Source organism: Prosopis cineraria, unplaced genomic scaffold, assembly GCF_029017545.1.
Source record: "Prosopis cineraria cultivar Desert tree isolate PC_DT_omini unplaced genomic scaffold, ASM2901754v1 PC12, whole genome shotgun sequence".
NCBI classification, from domain to species: Eukaryota; Viridiplantae; Streptophyta; class Magnoliopsida; order Fabales; family Fabaceae; genus Prosopis; species Prosopis cineraria.
The window spans coordinates 41,584,590-41,602,604 of NW_026555343.1; the positions used below are offsets into that span (position 1 = coordinate 41,584,590).

General features: G+C 29.5%; 1 protein-coding gene across 1 annotated transcript; it reads left to right on the forward strand.

The window, feature by feature from the left end:
- Positions 1 to 12,548: 12,548 nt before the first annotated feature.
- LOC129289368 (uncharacterized) lies at positions 12,549 to 13,400 on the forward strand. The gene is made up of 2 exons (XM_054926127.1): positions 12,549 to 12,765; positions 12,846 to 13,400. The coding sequence occupies exons 1-2, from the start codon at positions 12,580 to 12,582 to the stop codon at positions 13,398 to 13,400; spliced, it is 741 nt and encodes a 246-aa protein (XP_054782102.1). The 5' UTR covers positions 12,549 to 12,579.
- Positions 13,401 to 18,015: the final 4,615 nt, after the last annotated feature.

Genomic DNA, 18,015 nt, shown 5'->3' on the forward strand with positions numbered 1-18,015 from the left:
TTGTCAATAATTTTTTCAAAGAAAAGACCATTTTACTTTTATTAACAAACTGTGATTTCTTATTTAATTTTTATAATTTTGTAAAGAAAAGTTAAGATTCTTTAAGTAAAGTTGTGAATGTAGTTTGTTATTTTGAAAACTTATTTTTTAGTACTAGAAGTTACACTTGACAATTATAATTTTTTTTGTTCAATTTTTATAATTCACAAAATAAAATAGTTATCTCTTAAATAAAAATTGTGATTGAGACTTATTTTTCAATAACAGAACTTACAATTGATAAGTTATGATTTGTTATTTAACTTTTGTAATTTACAGAATAAAATTGTAATTTTTTAAACAAAAATTATGATTAAATCTTGTTATTTTTAATAAAAGTAAAATAATTTTTTTAAAAAAAAGTTACTAATAAAGAGGTACCTAAGGACTTTATTGATATTATGACATTTTTGAGAGAGTAAATTATCATTTACATAATTTACAATAATTTTATTATTATTTTTTCTTCAAAGAATGATAAAATAGCTAATTGAAATCAAGTAATCGGAACAAGTCAAATGAAATATGGGTAAAAATATAAGATTTAAATTTGAATAATTTTCTTATAATTGGTGGGGTATGGTTGAGTTCTGCAGCCAGCAAAGTAATTAAGCCTGCATCATATAGAAGGTTAAGGTTTAACGGGTTGAAAAAAAATATTTGCAAAGAAGAACATGAAGACACAAATAAAAAAGAAAGAGATAATGACGATAAAATTCTTTTTAAAATATATAAATGACTAATAGCTACCGCGAAATGTCAAGATTATTTTATAGTCCCTTGTGACTTTCCAGTCAATAAATTTTAGTGTAAAAAGCTATCTTACGCGTCTGGAAAAAAATCTCCAACCCATTCTCTGGTGTTCGAATGAATCATTGTGCTCAAGAAGTATTGTGCTCTTATCAGAAATGGAGTCAATTGCAACATTATGCTCTTTCACACTTTACCTCTTCCTCTTCTTCTTCAATGTCTCTGCAACATCAACTTCAACCCTTTCCTTCCCAAAACAAGCCTTGCCCGCAAAATCTGGTTTCCTCTTGTTAACCAAACCTCAAAATTTGCCATTTTCTATGCTTTCTACGAAGCCCAGAACCTCACTTCACCTCTCTCCTAAACCTTACTTCTCATCTGGCTCCAAGGGGGTGTTCCTCCACTATCGGCAACTTCTTCGAGCTCGGACCATGGAGGGTCACCAAATCCCTAAATCTAGCGCCCAATTTATAAACTAGTGAAAACTATGCTGGGCAGTACGTTCCTGCAATTGCGTATTACATGTTACAAGGAAATTCTCGATTGAATATATGCTTCACAGAAGGTGAATTTGGCAAGTGTGAGAAACACGAATCATCGTTTACAGGCTATTATCACCGTTCTTTTCGTAGTCTCTTCATCATCAACTCTCATCTCTTTTCCTTCATCCATTGTAGATCTACAAATCTGTTTCAGTAATATCTTTTTTTTCTTTTGAATCTTTGATATATTGTCCATGACTCAGATTTTTATTGGATTTTGTAAATTAACATTTTTTTTCACAATATTTGATCATGTGTTTCGAATTAGAATATCTTGATGGATTTGATTTTTGCAAGTGATAATATTTTGAGTATGAACTGCAATCAGTGCTCTATTTGTTGCCATAGTCTTCGGTCAATGAGAGGACGTGGTAGAGCATATTCTTGCCATTGTTGTGAATGTGTTAAAGAAAGCATGGATTAGGCAACAGTGGTTGTGGAGGATAGGGGTGTTGGGGGTTTGGGAGGGGTTGGGTTTGGAATTCATTGTGGTGGTTGGGTGAATAAAATGGCGATGGGATGATTCATTCGAGCAAAACACCAGAGAATACATGATAGGAGAAATCGAGCATGTGGAGATTTTTTTTTTAAGAAGGGTGAAATAGACTTTTCACACTGAAATTGATTGACAGGCAAGTCCTAAAGGACTAGAAAATAATTTCACATTTTGTGGTATCCATTTTTCATTTGTGTATTTTAAAGAAATTTTGTTATCTTTTTTTAAAAGCTACATATAAATATTCATATATTACTTTCAATATATTTTAAAGAAATCATGCATTTTGATCCCTACATTTTGCATTTGTTTTGATGTAAGTTTCTATATTTTTTTTGATGTTCTGAATCCCTATACTTTTACTTTTTAATGTTTTAAATTCCTAAATGAACAAAGTATAAGGTTTTGGATGAAAGTAAAATACTAAAAAATAAAAACATAGAAATCCAAAATATTAAAAAAAGTGCAGAGATCTATAACAAAATACGAGTAAAGTGTAAAAATTAAATTTTATATTTCTCCTTGTATTTTACCAAAAGCCAAAAAAAATTTAAAATTTATTAATTTTTTATTAAATATATATTTTAATAATGTAAGTATTTTCTGTTACGACTATTTAACTAGGGATAAAATTAGAAGTTTGTGGTAAAAAAATTATTAACATGCTTCATTACAAATGATTTTTTTTTTTTCCTATCTAATAAAAATGGAATGAGTGAAAGTATATGAAAAAAAAAAAGATAATGGAAGGAAAGATACATGGATAGGTAGAATAGGGGAAGTACAGGGTACAGGTACATAATATAAAGGTGGACCTGTGATGCTATGATGATTAAGATGCTCCCAGAAACAGGCTTGCCATCTTTTTTGATCTCTTGATCGTGCAGAACAAAACCAGAGGGTCTGAGTCTGAACAAGATCTCTGATTCTCTGTCTATGATCTGCCTACTTCACGATCCGAATCTCTGACCCTCCATCCTCTTTCCCCTGCCCATCCTTTTCTTCTTCCTTTTTTTTTTTGATGGCTTTGATGTCGAGACAGTATAATACTTTTATTCCATTATTTTCCATTACCCACAAGCAGCCCCAAACTCATCCATGTCCTTATCCCTCCGACGTCGTAATGTCACCAAGATGATGCATCTTTCGTGGACGACCCTACAATAATGCGTTATCTTGTTGCATGCATGCAACTGCTCGGGTGACATAATCCCATAATTAAGTTCAGTCCATTCGATGCGGGGAAAAATTATGCTTGTCATAATAATAGTGAATATTATATATAAATTAATGTGACAGCAGGAAAACTCGATGTACTGAAAAGTTGAAATTAAATTTGTGAGGCGGGAAACGACAGAAAGTGAGAAACCACATGGATGAAACTTTTCACTGTGATGCGTAAGGGAAGAGTAGAGAGAGAGAGAGGTGTCATTGGAATTTGAAGCAGAAGCAGCTATTGCCAAATAGGAAAGGCTGAGGAGATTGATTCATTTGTACAGAGATCTGCTCCTGCTCTCACGGCCTTCTATCTGAATTTCTAGTCACCTTGTGTGTGTTTGTGTGCATGCTCACGGATTACCAAAACGTTATGCTATAAGTGGGAATAAGTTAGGCTTCTATCAGGACCTACGCCTTGATTTACTTTAGCTGAATCCATTTTATTTATTAAATAAATTTAAATCAGATTTAAACATTTAATTAGATTTATTTAATTAAATAAGTTAGGTTTAATTTCTTAAGGTCTAGTCCATGAGGCTAATAGACTGACGTATTTACATAAATATATGCTCCCCTCATCTTTATATATAAAGTATTTTTAATTAAATCTTACATATCAATAAATATTTATTATTTAGTTGAACTCATATAAAAATACAATAATTTTTCAGTTTTATCCCTAATAATAACATAATTAATATAATATTAGTGATGAAAATATATATATATAATTAATGATTATTTTATTTTTCAAGACAAGGGTAAAATTATTTAATTACTCAAAAATATCATTGTCACCCCTTATATTTAAAAACAAAATAAATTTTTAAAAAATACCTTATATATAGAGATGGAGAGAGAGTATATATATATAATGTAATATATCACGCATATATTAGTTGCACCATTTAATTTTTAATCAATCTATTTTTTATTTTAGTTATATTTTCAATTAGATTGCACTTATATATTAATGTTAATATTATTACTTTATTATTGTATTGTATTTTAATTATTATATATTGTAATTGATAAATTATGTTATATATTTATATTAATAGTCCTAAAGTTTATTTGAAAAATTTAAAAATAAAATGTGATCTTATTTAAAAGATTTATTTTTAAACATGTTTTTAAATAGATTTTTAGACTAGGTTAGGCTTTAAATAGGCTCAGGCTTGAGTCGTAAAAAAAATCTTATACAAGCTCAAGCTTCGAATTTATCACGCAAGCTCATGCCTATTTGATCAAAGCCTAATTCAACCTATCCTATTTCCACTTCTACATTATGCTAGCAAGAAATCCATGGAATGATTACAGCAGTAACTTTTCAAGTCAGTTATATATCAAGAAAAGGAATTTTTTGAGACTAAAACAAAATCACATAAACTACACTTAATCTTTTATTTTAATCATTTACATTCAAAATTATCTTTATGTGTATGCAATCAATAGGGCTAGTCTGAATAGATTTAAAAATATGGGAGACAAGAAAGGTTAAGATATTATATTTAAATGAACTTCACGAGTTAGCTCGTGCATTTGGAACCTATTGATAAAAAAAAAATTTAGTAGATACTAGTAAAGTTGAAAATTTAGACAGGCCAGGCCTTTTCGGGCTCAGCCTGAATAAGTCTGACCCGAACAAGCATGACTTCCTGAGAAGTCGAATAGCCAAGCTCGGCCCGAATTCCTCCAGGTTTCAGACCGCCCGAATACCTAAATGTTTATTTTTAAAATCATTTTTAATTAATTTTTTCACTTTAAAATTAATTATTTTATTTTATAAAAAATATTTTATATTTTTTTGATACTTAAATGATATATAGGACTCAAATATATGATATTTTAGTATAAAGTAACTTAAAAACTTGTTTAATTAATTAATATTTATCATATTTAATATATTTTGTAAAAATCAATTTTTTTATTTGGGTATTCGGGCCAAGCCCAAACCCGATCGGGCTTTCCGAATTTTGTAACACCCTCAATTCTACAGACCGATTTTTCGCAAATTATTAATTCAACAAATCCTTTTTTTTCTCCTTTTTTTTTCATTGAACCCTTATCATGGTAGAAAAATTTCTACCATGATACATCCAAGACAATATACCACAGGTCTTAAAATATCTCAAAAAGTAATTAGAACCATGAGGGACAGATATGATCCTCATAGCATGTTATTCAAATCTGATCATGAATCAAAAGGGACAAACATAATCCTCTTGGACATATAAATGCATTTAATAAAAAGGATTAGAGTTTACATGCTCCACAAAGAAGATATGTCCTAAGTTGGCACAAGATACATTGTATAATCTAAAATAAGAGGCAACGTAAAAGATGGTGTCTCATACACCATAATTACACCTCTGGTGCTTTCTCGGCCGGACTCGCTCCTGTAAAAATATTAACCACGGGAATGAGACTTAAAAGTCCCAGTAACCAAAAATTAATATGTAATGATGCATGCGGATGTAACTAATCATGCGATTGCTAAGTGGGCACACAAAACATTTAACCGAACAATACTTTCAAACAAACCGAACAAGTATTTAATTTGCATGACTGCACCTTATATCCTCCTTTCGCCATGCTCGGACGCCAAATCACCCGGCCAAAGGTGAGTTGGACCAAGCGACATGCCACTCATTGGGTCCAATGAGGGCTTACCACGTGGTAATAATTAACCGAACAGAAATTCCATTAACACCATACATTAAAATACCCTGACAAGTCATGCATCATTCAAATATCCAAACAGAAATATATCCGAACAATAATATCTCATCATAATAAACAAAAAATAAATTTTTAACCCACTTGGCAATGATTTCACGAAAGTATATAACAGTATTTATTTTCAATAATTCATAATTTTTCCAAACAACAAAACAACACATAACCATTCACAAACACACCCATCACAACACATTAATAATGGTTACCTTGAGTCTTGAATAACAAGTTTCCCTTCACAACTCCTTTTTCACCACTATCTTTGTCAATATAATCTACATAATTATTTCACAATACTATATATTAATTTTACATTAAAATAAATAACTCTAATTTAAAGAGTTAGAAAGTCTTAGATCTATAATCCATATTAACACTAATTTAAGATTTATGCTTCATTTAACTTCCCAAATTCTTTTCTAAAATTCTCGTACCCTAATAAACTATTTTTTTATCCTCAATTCACTTCTAGTATCACAATTTCATCCTTCTATATTCTAAAAATTCATCCAAAATAAATTAAAAATTTTAGAATTATCCTGAAGCCTCAAATCACCTTTCTATAACCTCAAAAATACCTATTCATACTTAAATAAATATTTAATAATCATAAATTTATCCTTACATCTCAGATTCCACATAAATTCAACCATATAGATCTAGATTTTAACACAAAAATTCTTAAACATGAGTTTTAACCTCAAGAAAATATTCTATAATATTTATTATATCCCTAAGAGTTTTAACCTATATTTTTACTCCATCATATCATCAGATTAACTATCCTATAGAAAAATCCTAATCAGAATATTTACTCTATCCTACAAAATAATCATATCACTAGAAAGCTAATATTATTTAGAAAATAACTATAAAATTAATTTTGTAATTAAATAAATTTTTAAATGCTAATCTAAACAGGAAAGTTAGAACATACCTGAAGAAAAGAAAATAATCCCCCTTGCGAGAAAACGCCGAGCAACGTGAGAGGAAGAGAGAAAAATAATATAAAAATGGGATTGTGAGTCCCAAAATTATATTAAAAAAAACTATAGGTTTGAATTTAATTATTCAAACCTTTGGGCCGAAAGTTGCAATTTCCTCTAAATTGCATCTTAGCCTCTCATGCTTCCTAATGCACACACCCCCTCCTTTTTATACATGAAGGCACCTCTTCTCTTCCCTCATCTAACCAATGTGGGACTTAGAAACAACAACCTTCCACCCCCCTTTTTTTTGTTCCTTCTACCTTCTCTTTTTTTTAACACACACATAAAAAAAATTATTTATGTATTATATCTTAACTAAATATTGCTTATGTGGTTTTAAATTTAAATTTTTAAATTCATAATTAAATACCTAATCATAATATTATTTTAAATAACCTCAAATAATATAAATTCCTATTATTATCATTTTTTTTCTTCAAAACCTAAATTCCACAATTTCTTTATTATATAAAAATCAGGATGTTACAAATTTTCTCGAACCTATTTAGGTTAGCTCAAACATTAAAAAAACTATATTTTTTTAATGCCCGACCATAACTTTTTTTTGGACGGATTTGGATTAGCCCATCAAACTCAGCTTGAATTATCAGCTCTAGGTACTGAGCATGCAAAGGCGCACAATCTCAAAGTTGTTGACCCAACTTTCATAAATAAAAGGGCTCCTAGGTCTCTTATCGCAATTTCCCCTAATGGTAAGATGAGTTAATAAGAGTTTGCACTGAATAGAAAGAGTGCACGAGCTAATTAATGCCCATGATTTTATGAATGATCATTATTGATGAATGATGATGATCTTAAAGAGAGGGGGCCTCCTCTATTTCTAGACAAGCTTGACTTGCGGGTCCTCTTGGATGCATAGCTGGTTCTCAATTGCTCATGTACACCGTTTCATTCCAAATAACAGATATAGACTGTCCAAATTAAAAATAAATAGACTAGATTTTAAAATTTAATTTATATTTATATTTTTATATTTTTTTAAAGTAAAAAATTATAAAAATTTAAATATACTCGTTTGTTATTTATTTGGACAGAATTTAATATGGATTGTTCAATTAATATTAATTTTTTTACAATTTTATAAACTACTCCATCAGTTAAAAAAATGTAAGGTATTTTTTTAAGAGTTGGATTGTTAAAAAATATAAGACATTTTTAATCTTTTGAGATATAACCAATGCCTTTTTTTAAAAAAGTGTCCCTATTAATAAATGACTTTATATTTATTGTAGAGTGTTTAATAAGAATAAATATGGAAAGATATAATTAGTTTAAAAGTATGTAACCACTTTATTGAAGGTGAAATTCAGTTAAAATGCCTAATATTTTTAATGAAGAGATTAATTATTTAGACTTATTATAGAATCTAGATAGTCCATATTTAATATTAAATTTTTGTTATAATTTTTTATAACAAAGATAATCTCTTGGTACTTTTCAAAAAAATATTTTCTTAAAATAAAAGTTAAAGATTTTAAACACGGACTATTCATAATAAATATGAAGAATTAATTTTAAAAAATTATAAAAAAATTAAAATTAAGTTTCACCATCTAAATTAAATATAGACTATTTAGATTAGTAATAAGCATTTATTATTTTTTATATAAATTTTTGTTTTAGTGAATATAAATAAATAAAATAATAATGTTTAAATCTAGATGGTCTAGAGCTTATCAAGGGTGATGAGTACCAGCTCCTAATGAGTATCAAAGATGAATCCTTGACTTGCTGCTTTACCTCTCTACTTCTTTTGATTTTAGAAATCAACTTCTCTACTGAAGCCACTTTTCCCACTCTCTCATTTTGAACATTATGGGTGGAACATGAAGGTAAAAAGGAGCTAATTTCTAGAGTTATGGTGAATTAAAATTTAAATTCTTGTTGAGAGATATATTCACGTTTAGGGTGCGTTTGGGAATCCAGCTTTTTACATCCAAAAAGTTGGTTTTTACTTTGGAAAAGTTAAATGGTGTTTGGGGATCATTTAAGGTTTAAAATTAACTTTTTGAAAGTACTTTCAGACCTGGTTGCAACGTAAAAAACTGAAAGCTGGTATTTGGAGCTTTTAAAAAGTCAGTTGAGGAGAGATAAAATACTTATTATTTAAAATGACCATGATACCCCTGCTCATATCTGCCTTTTTTTCCTACCGAGCTTGTCTTCTTCCATGTTTCAGATCTCGCCTGCTTCCTCCAGTTCTATCATGTCTGTGGTCTGCTCTCCTCTGCCTCTTCGTGTCGTCCACCGTCAGTGCACCTCTGTCATATTCTGGTGAGTCTTCTCGTGTTCTTGCGTTCGTCTCATCATTCCGTGAGTCTTCTCATCATTCTCACATTCGTCTTCCCCCACCACACCAGGTCACAAATTTAACTTCATTCTCTCTTCTCTGTGCTGTGTTCGTCCTCTTCGTTCGCTGTCAGATCTCCGGTGACTTTCATCCTTCTCTCCTCCGTCTCTCCCCCGCCATCTCTAGTCACAGATCTAACTTTTCTTCCTTCGCTGAGTTTGTGGTCTGGTTCTGTCATCCTTCCTCGCCATTTCAGTCACCATTTTTTGGTGGTAGCTCACGGATCGAGCTTCTTTTGGGTCTGGGACAGCATTGTGAAGCTGATAGAAGTAAAAACACTTGAGGCTTGAACTGAACTCGGACGGTTAGAGTTTCTTTCCGGTTGAAGGTTGCTTATACTCTGTTTTTTTTTCGGTTGAAGGTTCTTCTGATCTGTTAACCGTTTCTTCCACTTGCATTCCAAAACTTGAGAGCTTCTGGATGTAACACCCTCAAAAATACAAACCGATTTTTCGCAAATTATTAAAACCATTATCATGGTAGAAAATTTTCTTACCATGATACATCCAAGACATAACACAAGTCTTAAAATATCCAAAAAGGCAATTAAAACCATGAGGGACAGACATAATCCTCATGGCATGATATTCAAATCAGATCATAAATCAAGAGGGACAGACATAATCCTCTTGGTCATATAAATACTTTTAATAAAAAAGATTAGAGTTTATATGCTTCACAAAGAAGATATGTCCTAAGTTGGCACAAGATACATTGTATAATCTAAAATAAGAGGTAACGTAAAAGATGGTGTCTCATACACCATAGTTACATCTTTGGTGCTTTCTCAGCCGGACTCGCTCCTGTAAAAATATTAACCACGGGGAATGAGACTTAAAAGTCCCAGTAACTAAAAATTAATATGTAATGATGCATGCGGTTGTAACTAATCATGCGATTGCTAAGTGGGCACACAAAACATTTAACCGAACAATACTTTCAAACAAACCGAACAAGTATTTAATTTGCATGACTGCACCTTATATCCTCCTTTCACCATGCTCGGACGCCAAATCACTCGGCCAAAGGTGAGTTGGACCAAGCGACACGCCACTCATTGGGTCTAATGAGGGCTTACCACGTGGTAATAATTAACTGAACAAAAATTTTCATTAATACCATACATTAAAATACCCTAACAAGTCATGCATCATTCAAATATCCAAACAGAAATATATCTGAACAATAATATTTCATCATGATAAACAAAAATAAATTTTTAACCCACTTGGCAATAATTTCAAACAAGTATATACAGTATTTATTTTTAATAATTCATAATTTTTTCAAACAATAAAACAACACATAACCATTCACAAACACACTCATCACAACACATTAATAATGGTTACCTTGTGTCTTGAATAACAAGTTCCCTTTCACAATTCCTTTTTCACCACTATCTTTATCAATATAATCTACATAATTATTTCACAATACTATATATTAATTTTACATTAAAATTAATAAATAACTCTAATTTAAAGAGTTAGAAAGTCTTAGATTTATAATCCATATTAACACTAATTTAAGATTTATGTATCATTTAACTTTTTAAATTTTTTTCTAAAATTCTCGTACCCTAATAAACTATTTTTAAGTCTCAAATCACTTCTAGTATCACAATTTCATCCTTCTATATTCTAAAAATTCGTCCAAAAATAAATTAAAAATTTTAGAATTATCCTGAAGCCTCAAATCACTTTTCTATAACCTCAAAAATACCTATTCATACTTAAATAAATATTTAATAATTAGAGGTTCATCCCTACATCTCAGATTCAACATAAATTCAACCATATAGATCTAGAGTTTAACTCAAAAATTCTTAAACATGAGTTTCAATCTTAAAAAAATATTCTATAATATTTATTATATCCCTAAGAGCTTTAACCTATATTTTTAATCCATCATATCATCAGATTAACTATCCTATAAAAAAATCCTAATTAGAATATTTACTCTATCCTACAAAATAATCATATCACTAGAAAGCTAATATTATTTAGAAAATAACTATAAAATTAATTTTGTAATTAAATAAATTTTTAAATGCCAATCTAAACAGGAAAGTTAGAACATACCTGAAGAAAAAGAAAATAATCCCCCCTTGCGAGAAAACGCTGAGCAATGTGAGAGGAAGAGAGAAAAATAATATAAAAATGAGATTGTGGGTCCCAAAGTTATATTAAAAAAACTATAGGTCTGAATTTAATTATTCAAACCTTTGATCCATTACTTGCAATTTTCACAAATTGCATCTTGGGCCATTAGTTGCAATTTTTACAAATTGCAAAAGTTTCTTTTTTTCTTTTGCTTCTGCCTGCACCTCTGCATTGCTCGTTTATACACGAGGAGCGTTTCTCTCTTCCCACATCTAATCGATGTGGGACTTCTACAGTCCCCCCCTTTTTTACTTTCTTTTCTTTTTTTTAACTCACACACACACATATATTTTTTTTATTTCTAAATCTTAAAATTATATCTTAATAAAATATTTCTTATATAATTTTTAAACCTAAGTTTTAAATTCACAATTAAATTTCTAACCATATTATTATTTCTAAATAATCTCAAATAATATAAATTCATATTATTAACTTAAATTTCATATTTTTTTATCTAAAAAATAGGATGTTACACTGGACGTTTCTTCCATTTCAGTCACCATTTTCCAGTTGCTTATGCTCTGTTTTTTTTCCAGTTGAAGGTTCTTTTGATCTGTTTAATCGTTTCTTCTACTTGCATTCCAAAACTTGAAAGCTTCTGGATGTTGGGAATCTGAACCTTGAGGAAGAAGGACAGGTTCAAACTTTTCTCATACTTATTGAATAGGAATGTTGTGAATCTGAACGTAGTTGTGCTCTGTGTGTATGGGTCAAAGTTTTGTTATGCTAAATGAATAGGAACTGAAATGGTGGAAATGCTTGGTTTTGTTTTTAGATCTTGAATTATTTAAGTTCAAAATTAGTTTTGCTCTTTGTATAAATGTGTAAATTTTTTTATAATCAATAATTGGTTCCTGGGTTTTGATTTCTTTTCTTGAGAATGTGTGTGTTTTAAAATTTTTTTGTACTCAATTGCTGATGAATTATTCTGAATTTATGTATGTTTATGTGTGTATTTTCAAGTTATTTTTTTGTTCAAACTAATGCTAAATTATGGGTTTTGGTATGGTTTCATAAATGAATATTGGATGATTTTACTTAATTAATTATTAGTTGCTTTGTTTCTTGTTAAATGTGGATTGACAAATAGGTCTAATTTATGTTAATTAATTATTGAGAATGTAATATTTCGATAGTAAATATGAGTAAGGAGAAGGCATTGTAGACTACCGAAGAGACCGAACTGTTCCTCAAATTAGCTCTTCAACAAGTTAAAAAAATGAGCGTAAAGGGCTATACCTTATCAAAGGAAGGTTGGGAAGCGTTAATGCAACAATTCAATGCTTTGAACTCTAGAAGCTATGATAAGAAGCAGTTAAAAAATAAATGGGATAATTTGAGAAAAGACTGGAATATATGGGACAAATTGCTGAACAAAGAGACCGGCTTGGGATGGGATGGCGAAAAGAATACTATTTCAGCACCGGATGAGTGGTGGAGTCAAAAGATTAAGGTATATAGTTATATACGGCATGCTATATATTTGATGCTTTATTTTGTAAATATATTGAACTCAATTCTTGTAATGTGTAGGAGAATCCTGAGTATAGAAAATTCAGATATAGACCACTTCCATATGTACAAGAATTGACACAGTTGTTCCAGCTAGTTGCAGCTCGAGGTACTTACCTGTGGACACCTGCGGCTAATGATGCACAAGATGTGTATAGGCCTCAACTGGATTTAATTGAAGGATCAGGAGACAGTGATGATGTGAGAAATATTAGTGGAGGAGCTCTTCCAGAAATTGGGCAGGTCAACTTGAACAATGCATACAGTGGTGGTTCTAATTTGAGGAGCAAGAGAAAGATAAGTGAAAGTGGTCAAAACAAAAAGGGAAAACGTCTTGCAACTGTGATGGTTGATTCAGTGAGTCGCTTGGTGTCCACACAAGAGGATAGGGTTTCAACATTGAAGTCAATTCTTAATTCCATAGGGGGTGGCACAAAACCAGTTGATCAAAATGTGGTGGATGTTGCAAAAGAACTTTATAGAATCGAGGAGATTGCTTATGATGAGTCGCTTCTTGGACAGTGTGCTATGGCTTTGTTAGATAAGACTGCAAGTGGACATGTATATTGGGCTTAGGGACAACAGAAGAGCATTAGTGGCCTATTTGAGGTGCTTGGGGAAAAAAAGTAGATTAGATCAATCTTAGCTTGCCTTCTCAATGTTTTAAATTTAGCTAGTGCCGTTTATGTTGTTAACTTTGTTTTGAAACTGACTATGTTATTTGACTTTTGTATTATGTGTTTCTTATGTTAAGTCATGAACAATAGTGTAATGGTTGTTTACTTATGCTATGCAGTTTTTATGGATGACAATACGCAATCTCGCTTATTACAATTACTTGTACATGCGGAAGATGATGAGATTGAGGCTATTACTGCAATAATATCTAATTACTTAACAACTTTATTGAAAGAGCCTTGTAGAACCAGTTCACAATCAGGTCATGCATGGGTGCAAGAAATTTTGCAAGGGCATCCTCAGCGTTGTTATGACATGTTTTGCATGGAAAAAGATGTTTTTTCCAACTTTGTGATGAACTGGTGCAACATGGTTTGTCTCTAACTAGAAGAACAGGGATTCATGAAATGGTCGGTATGTTCTTAAATATTGTTGGACATGGGGTGGGGAATAGGATGGCACAAGAACGATTTCAACATTCAGCAAAGACTATTCACCGACATTTCAAAAATGTATTGCATGCTTGTGAGAAGCTAGTAAAGAAATATATCTAACCAAAAGATCGCACTTTTCAAGATATTCATCCAAAAATTTTAGGTGATCCGCGATATTGGCCATTCTTTAAAGATGCCATAGGAGCAATCGATGGAACACATATCCCATGCGTGGTTAGTGTTGAAGAGCAAGGGAAATATATTGGAAGAAAAGGTATTCCAACACAAAATATAATGGCCGTATGTGATTGGGATATGTGCTTCACTTATGTCATGGCTGGATGGGAAGGGATTGCCCACGATGCTTGTTTGTTTGACTATGCACTCACAAGGCCGAACATGAAATTTCCACATCTACCCCAAGGTATATTTTATATTTATTTAATTTAAAATAATTTACTCAATATTCTTTGGGATCTTATAATTTTTTTTATTGGTAGGTAAATATTATTTATTAGATGCCGGCTATCCAACGCCACGTGGATATTTAGGTCCTTATAGATCTCATAGGTACCACCTCCCAGATTTCAGGCATTCATCTGGATTTGCAAACAATAATGAAGTTTTTAATTATTATCATTCAAGTTTAAGGACCACGATTGAAAGGACTTTTGAGGTTTGGAAGAACAGATTCGCAATCTTATGACACATGCCTAGCTATCCATTTGTGACGCAAGTTCGTATCGTTGGTGCAATAATGGCTATACATAATTTTATTAGAAAAAATCTGCAACTGATTCTGACTTTAGGTGTTTTGAGGATGAAAATATGGTTAATACTAACGATGATAATGATGAGCATGTATTTTTATCAATAATTCCAAGTGCAATTTCAAGCGTGACTTCTGATAGAGAGATGAATATGGTTCGAGATTCTATTAGAGATCATATTGTATATTATAGATCGAACCATTAATCATGTAACTATTCAATATTAGCCAATGTTTAACTATTTATTACATAAATTTGTCCAAAATTAAATTTTTATATTTTTTCTTATTATTCAACATTTTAAATTTTATGTTATTTTAAAATTTCTTTCACATTTTTCAAACATTACTAATATATTATATTTGTATAATTAAAATTATAAATTATCATTTATTAATGTCCTTTTTGGTCATTACACATTAAAAAGTATATTTCAAAAGAATAAACTTTTATTAATCCAAACAACTTTCTGTTTGTCAAACTGACTTTTGGAAAAATATATTCAAACACAAATTTCATTACAACAACTGACTTTTGCTAAACTGACTTTTATCAAATGAACTTTCATCAAACTGACTTTTGACAAACTGAAAACCAAACACACACTTAGTATTCAATTATACCTTTAACAGAATTGCTTTTAATAGTAGCATAACTATAACTCTGTGAGTGATAAAAAAAGAGAACATTAATATATGAATGTAGTTGCCTTGATTAGTCTTTGACGAGGTGGCTATGACTTCTAAAATCTTTTTAATTTTTATCTTTTTAATTATTTTAAGACTTTTTTATTTTGGGTTGGATTTGAGTTTCAAAATTTATATTTCTAGTACTACAAACATAACCAAAATAAGTAGAAAATCTAAATTGATCTAATTGATAAGAATTTAATCCCCTAACCTGCAAGGTCATGTGAAGAAATTACATTGTCAATGTGAAGACCTTGTTAGTGAGTAATCTGTAAGTGTTTTTTGAGTTTAAAGGTATGCACTGACTTTAGCGAGCCCTCGTGACTCAACTAACCTAAAATTTTTTGTTAAAAAACCCAAAATAATTAGTTTAGGAAAATTTTCCGCAAATGCTTAGAATGGGACTGCTTGATATTGAAGCAGTGGTTGCACCTATCATTCCTCGTTCTTTAAACATTATGCAAGACTTATTTGATTGATTTAGGAGATATGTGCACAGGTAAGGATATCGATAAGTAGGTCAAGTTGGTTTTTATGCGTATTTGGATTGGCATTTGTAAAATTATTTTTTTTTTCACGAACTACAGTTTACAAACTTAAATTAAACTAAAAATTAGTTACTGTTATATAATTTATATGTTTGGATATAAAAGTCTCAAATTATTATTAGCCATAAATTGTTTTAATTATCATTCTAATCTAGATTAGGCCTTGAATGACAGTTGCCCACAAAGCTCAAATCCAAACAGAAAAAGAATAATTTTTTAATACAAGGTCACCAAAAAAAAATGCAAAACGATATAAATCAAGCTATATTAGAATACAAAGAATTTCTTGCACCCATTAAAAATCTTAACATCTAAATTATTATTTGAAGCCAATCAATGCATTTATTTTCTTATTTAAACATGTGACCAAAAGTGATAATTCAGATTTTCATAACAACAAGTTTTCATAACAAAATTTTTGATTTAATTTTTTAATAATTTCAATGAGGGGTGGTTATGAAAAGAAAAACTCTAATAGATTAGCCTTAGAGCTTGGAGAGATCCAAAATAGAGGTGGGGCCTATGCATATGGTGATGAGCACATGAATCCTGGCCCTCTATTTTAATTTAAATTGATCTTTTTCATTCATTTAAATTAGTTTTTAAATATTTTGAATATTATAATTATTAATATAAAAAATATAAAAAATTTTAATATTCAATCTGAATTATTTAGAGTACATTTAAATTAGAGCCGATAATTTAGGTGAGCCGAGCTTATTCAAATTGAGCTTAAAGTATCATATTTTATATTAAAAGTTCATATAGTTAAGCCCAGTCCTAACATCTTTGGGTTTATTTAGACCAATTTGAATACCTAAAATTTTTTAAAAATATTTTTTTTATTTTTTGAATTAATTTTAATTTTTAAGTAACTCTGTTGAACATAAAAAATTATTTTGACTTTAAAGAATAAAATAAAAAATAATAATTTACCAACTTTATATTTAAATAACTCTGTTATTATTTTATTGTGTTACATATAATTTATTTATGAATATTTTTTTTACTTATAAATTAATGTCTTAATTGTTTAAATATTGCTCTTATCATGGCTATATATAAGAATTTTGTATATTTTAATCATGATCAAGTTGATCTCAATTCAATGACGGCTAAACTATTAACTTAAAATCATTGCCTCAATTGGCTCAGAGTGTTCGATGACTTTTGAGTAAACTATATTTTTTATTTTTAAAAATATGAGTAAAATAGTCATCATTATATATACAAAATAAAATCCATTTAATCATGAGCAAAATAATCCTTTTTTGAAATTAATTTTTCTTTTAACTTTTTATATTATTTAACCACTATATACAAGGGATATTTAATATAGTTTATTTTTAATTTTTAATCAAGTCTAGCGTGGGTGATCACTAAATAATTATCTAATGATATTATTTTATTTATCTAATAGTAAAGTCAAGAATTCATATATGCCTGAATTTTATTTTTAAAATTATTTTTATTTTTTACTTTAAAAGTAATTATTTTATTTCATAAAAAATATAAAATATTTTTTGAAAACTTAAATAATGTAGAGGACTCAACTTTTTTTTAAGAATACGTGGGTCTTAAACTATAAAAATAAATATTAAATTATATTTTAATTATTATTTTGAGATATTTTATTGATTAAAAATAATAAAAATATGAAAGTATAAATATTTTTTATTTTTTAAAAAATAAATTTAATAATACACTCAAACATATGGTATTTTAATATAAAATGATATAAAATTTAAATAATTAATTAATATTTATTATATTATATATATACATATATTTTAAAGTGTGATATTTTCATTCAGGTGTTCGAGCGAATCCTAAATCTAATCAAGCTTGGGCCAAATAGGCCCAAACATTAAATTTTTTTTATTTTTTTAGAACTTGGCCCTTAATTTTTCTAATGGGTTTGAATCGAACCGTCAAGTTTAGCCCAAATTATTAACTATAATTTAAATGATTAATTTATAAAATTTATAAATTTTTTAATATTAAATTATGTCATCTTGAATTATATTTGAAGTGCCAAATAAAGAAATAAGAGAAGCATAAGAATTCTAATA

What these genes read in the sequence shown, in the direction of transcription:
- LOC129289368 (XM_054926127.1), top strand. Translation starts at nt 12,580, where the DNA reads ATGCAACAATTCAATGCTTTGAACTCTAGAAGCTATGATAAGAAGCAG. An exon ending in GGTGGAGTCAAAAGATTAAG is followed by an intron (nt 12,766 to 12,845) that starts GTATATAGTTAT and finishes TGTAATGTGTAG; the next exon opens with GAGAATCCTGAGTATAGAAA.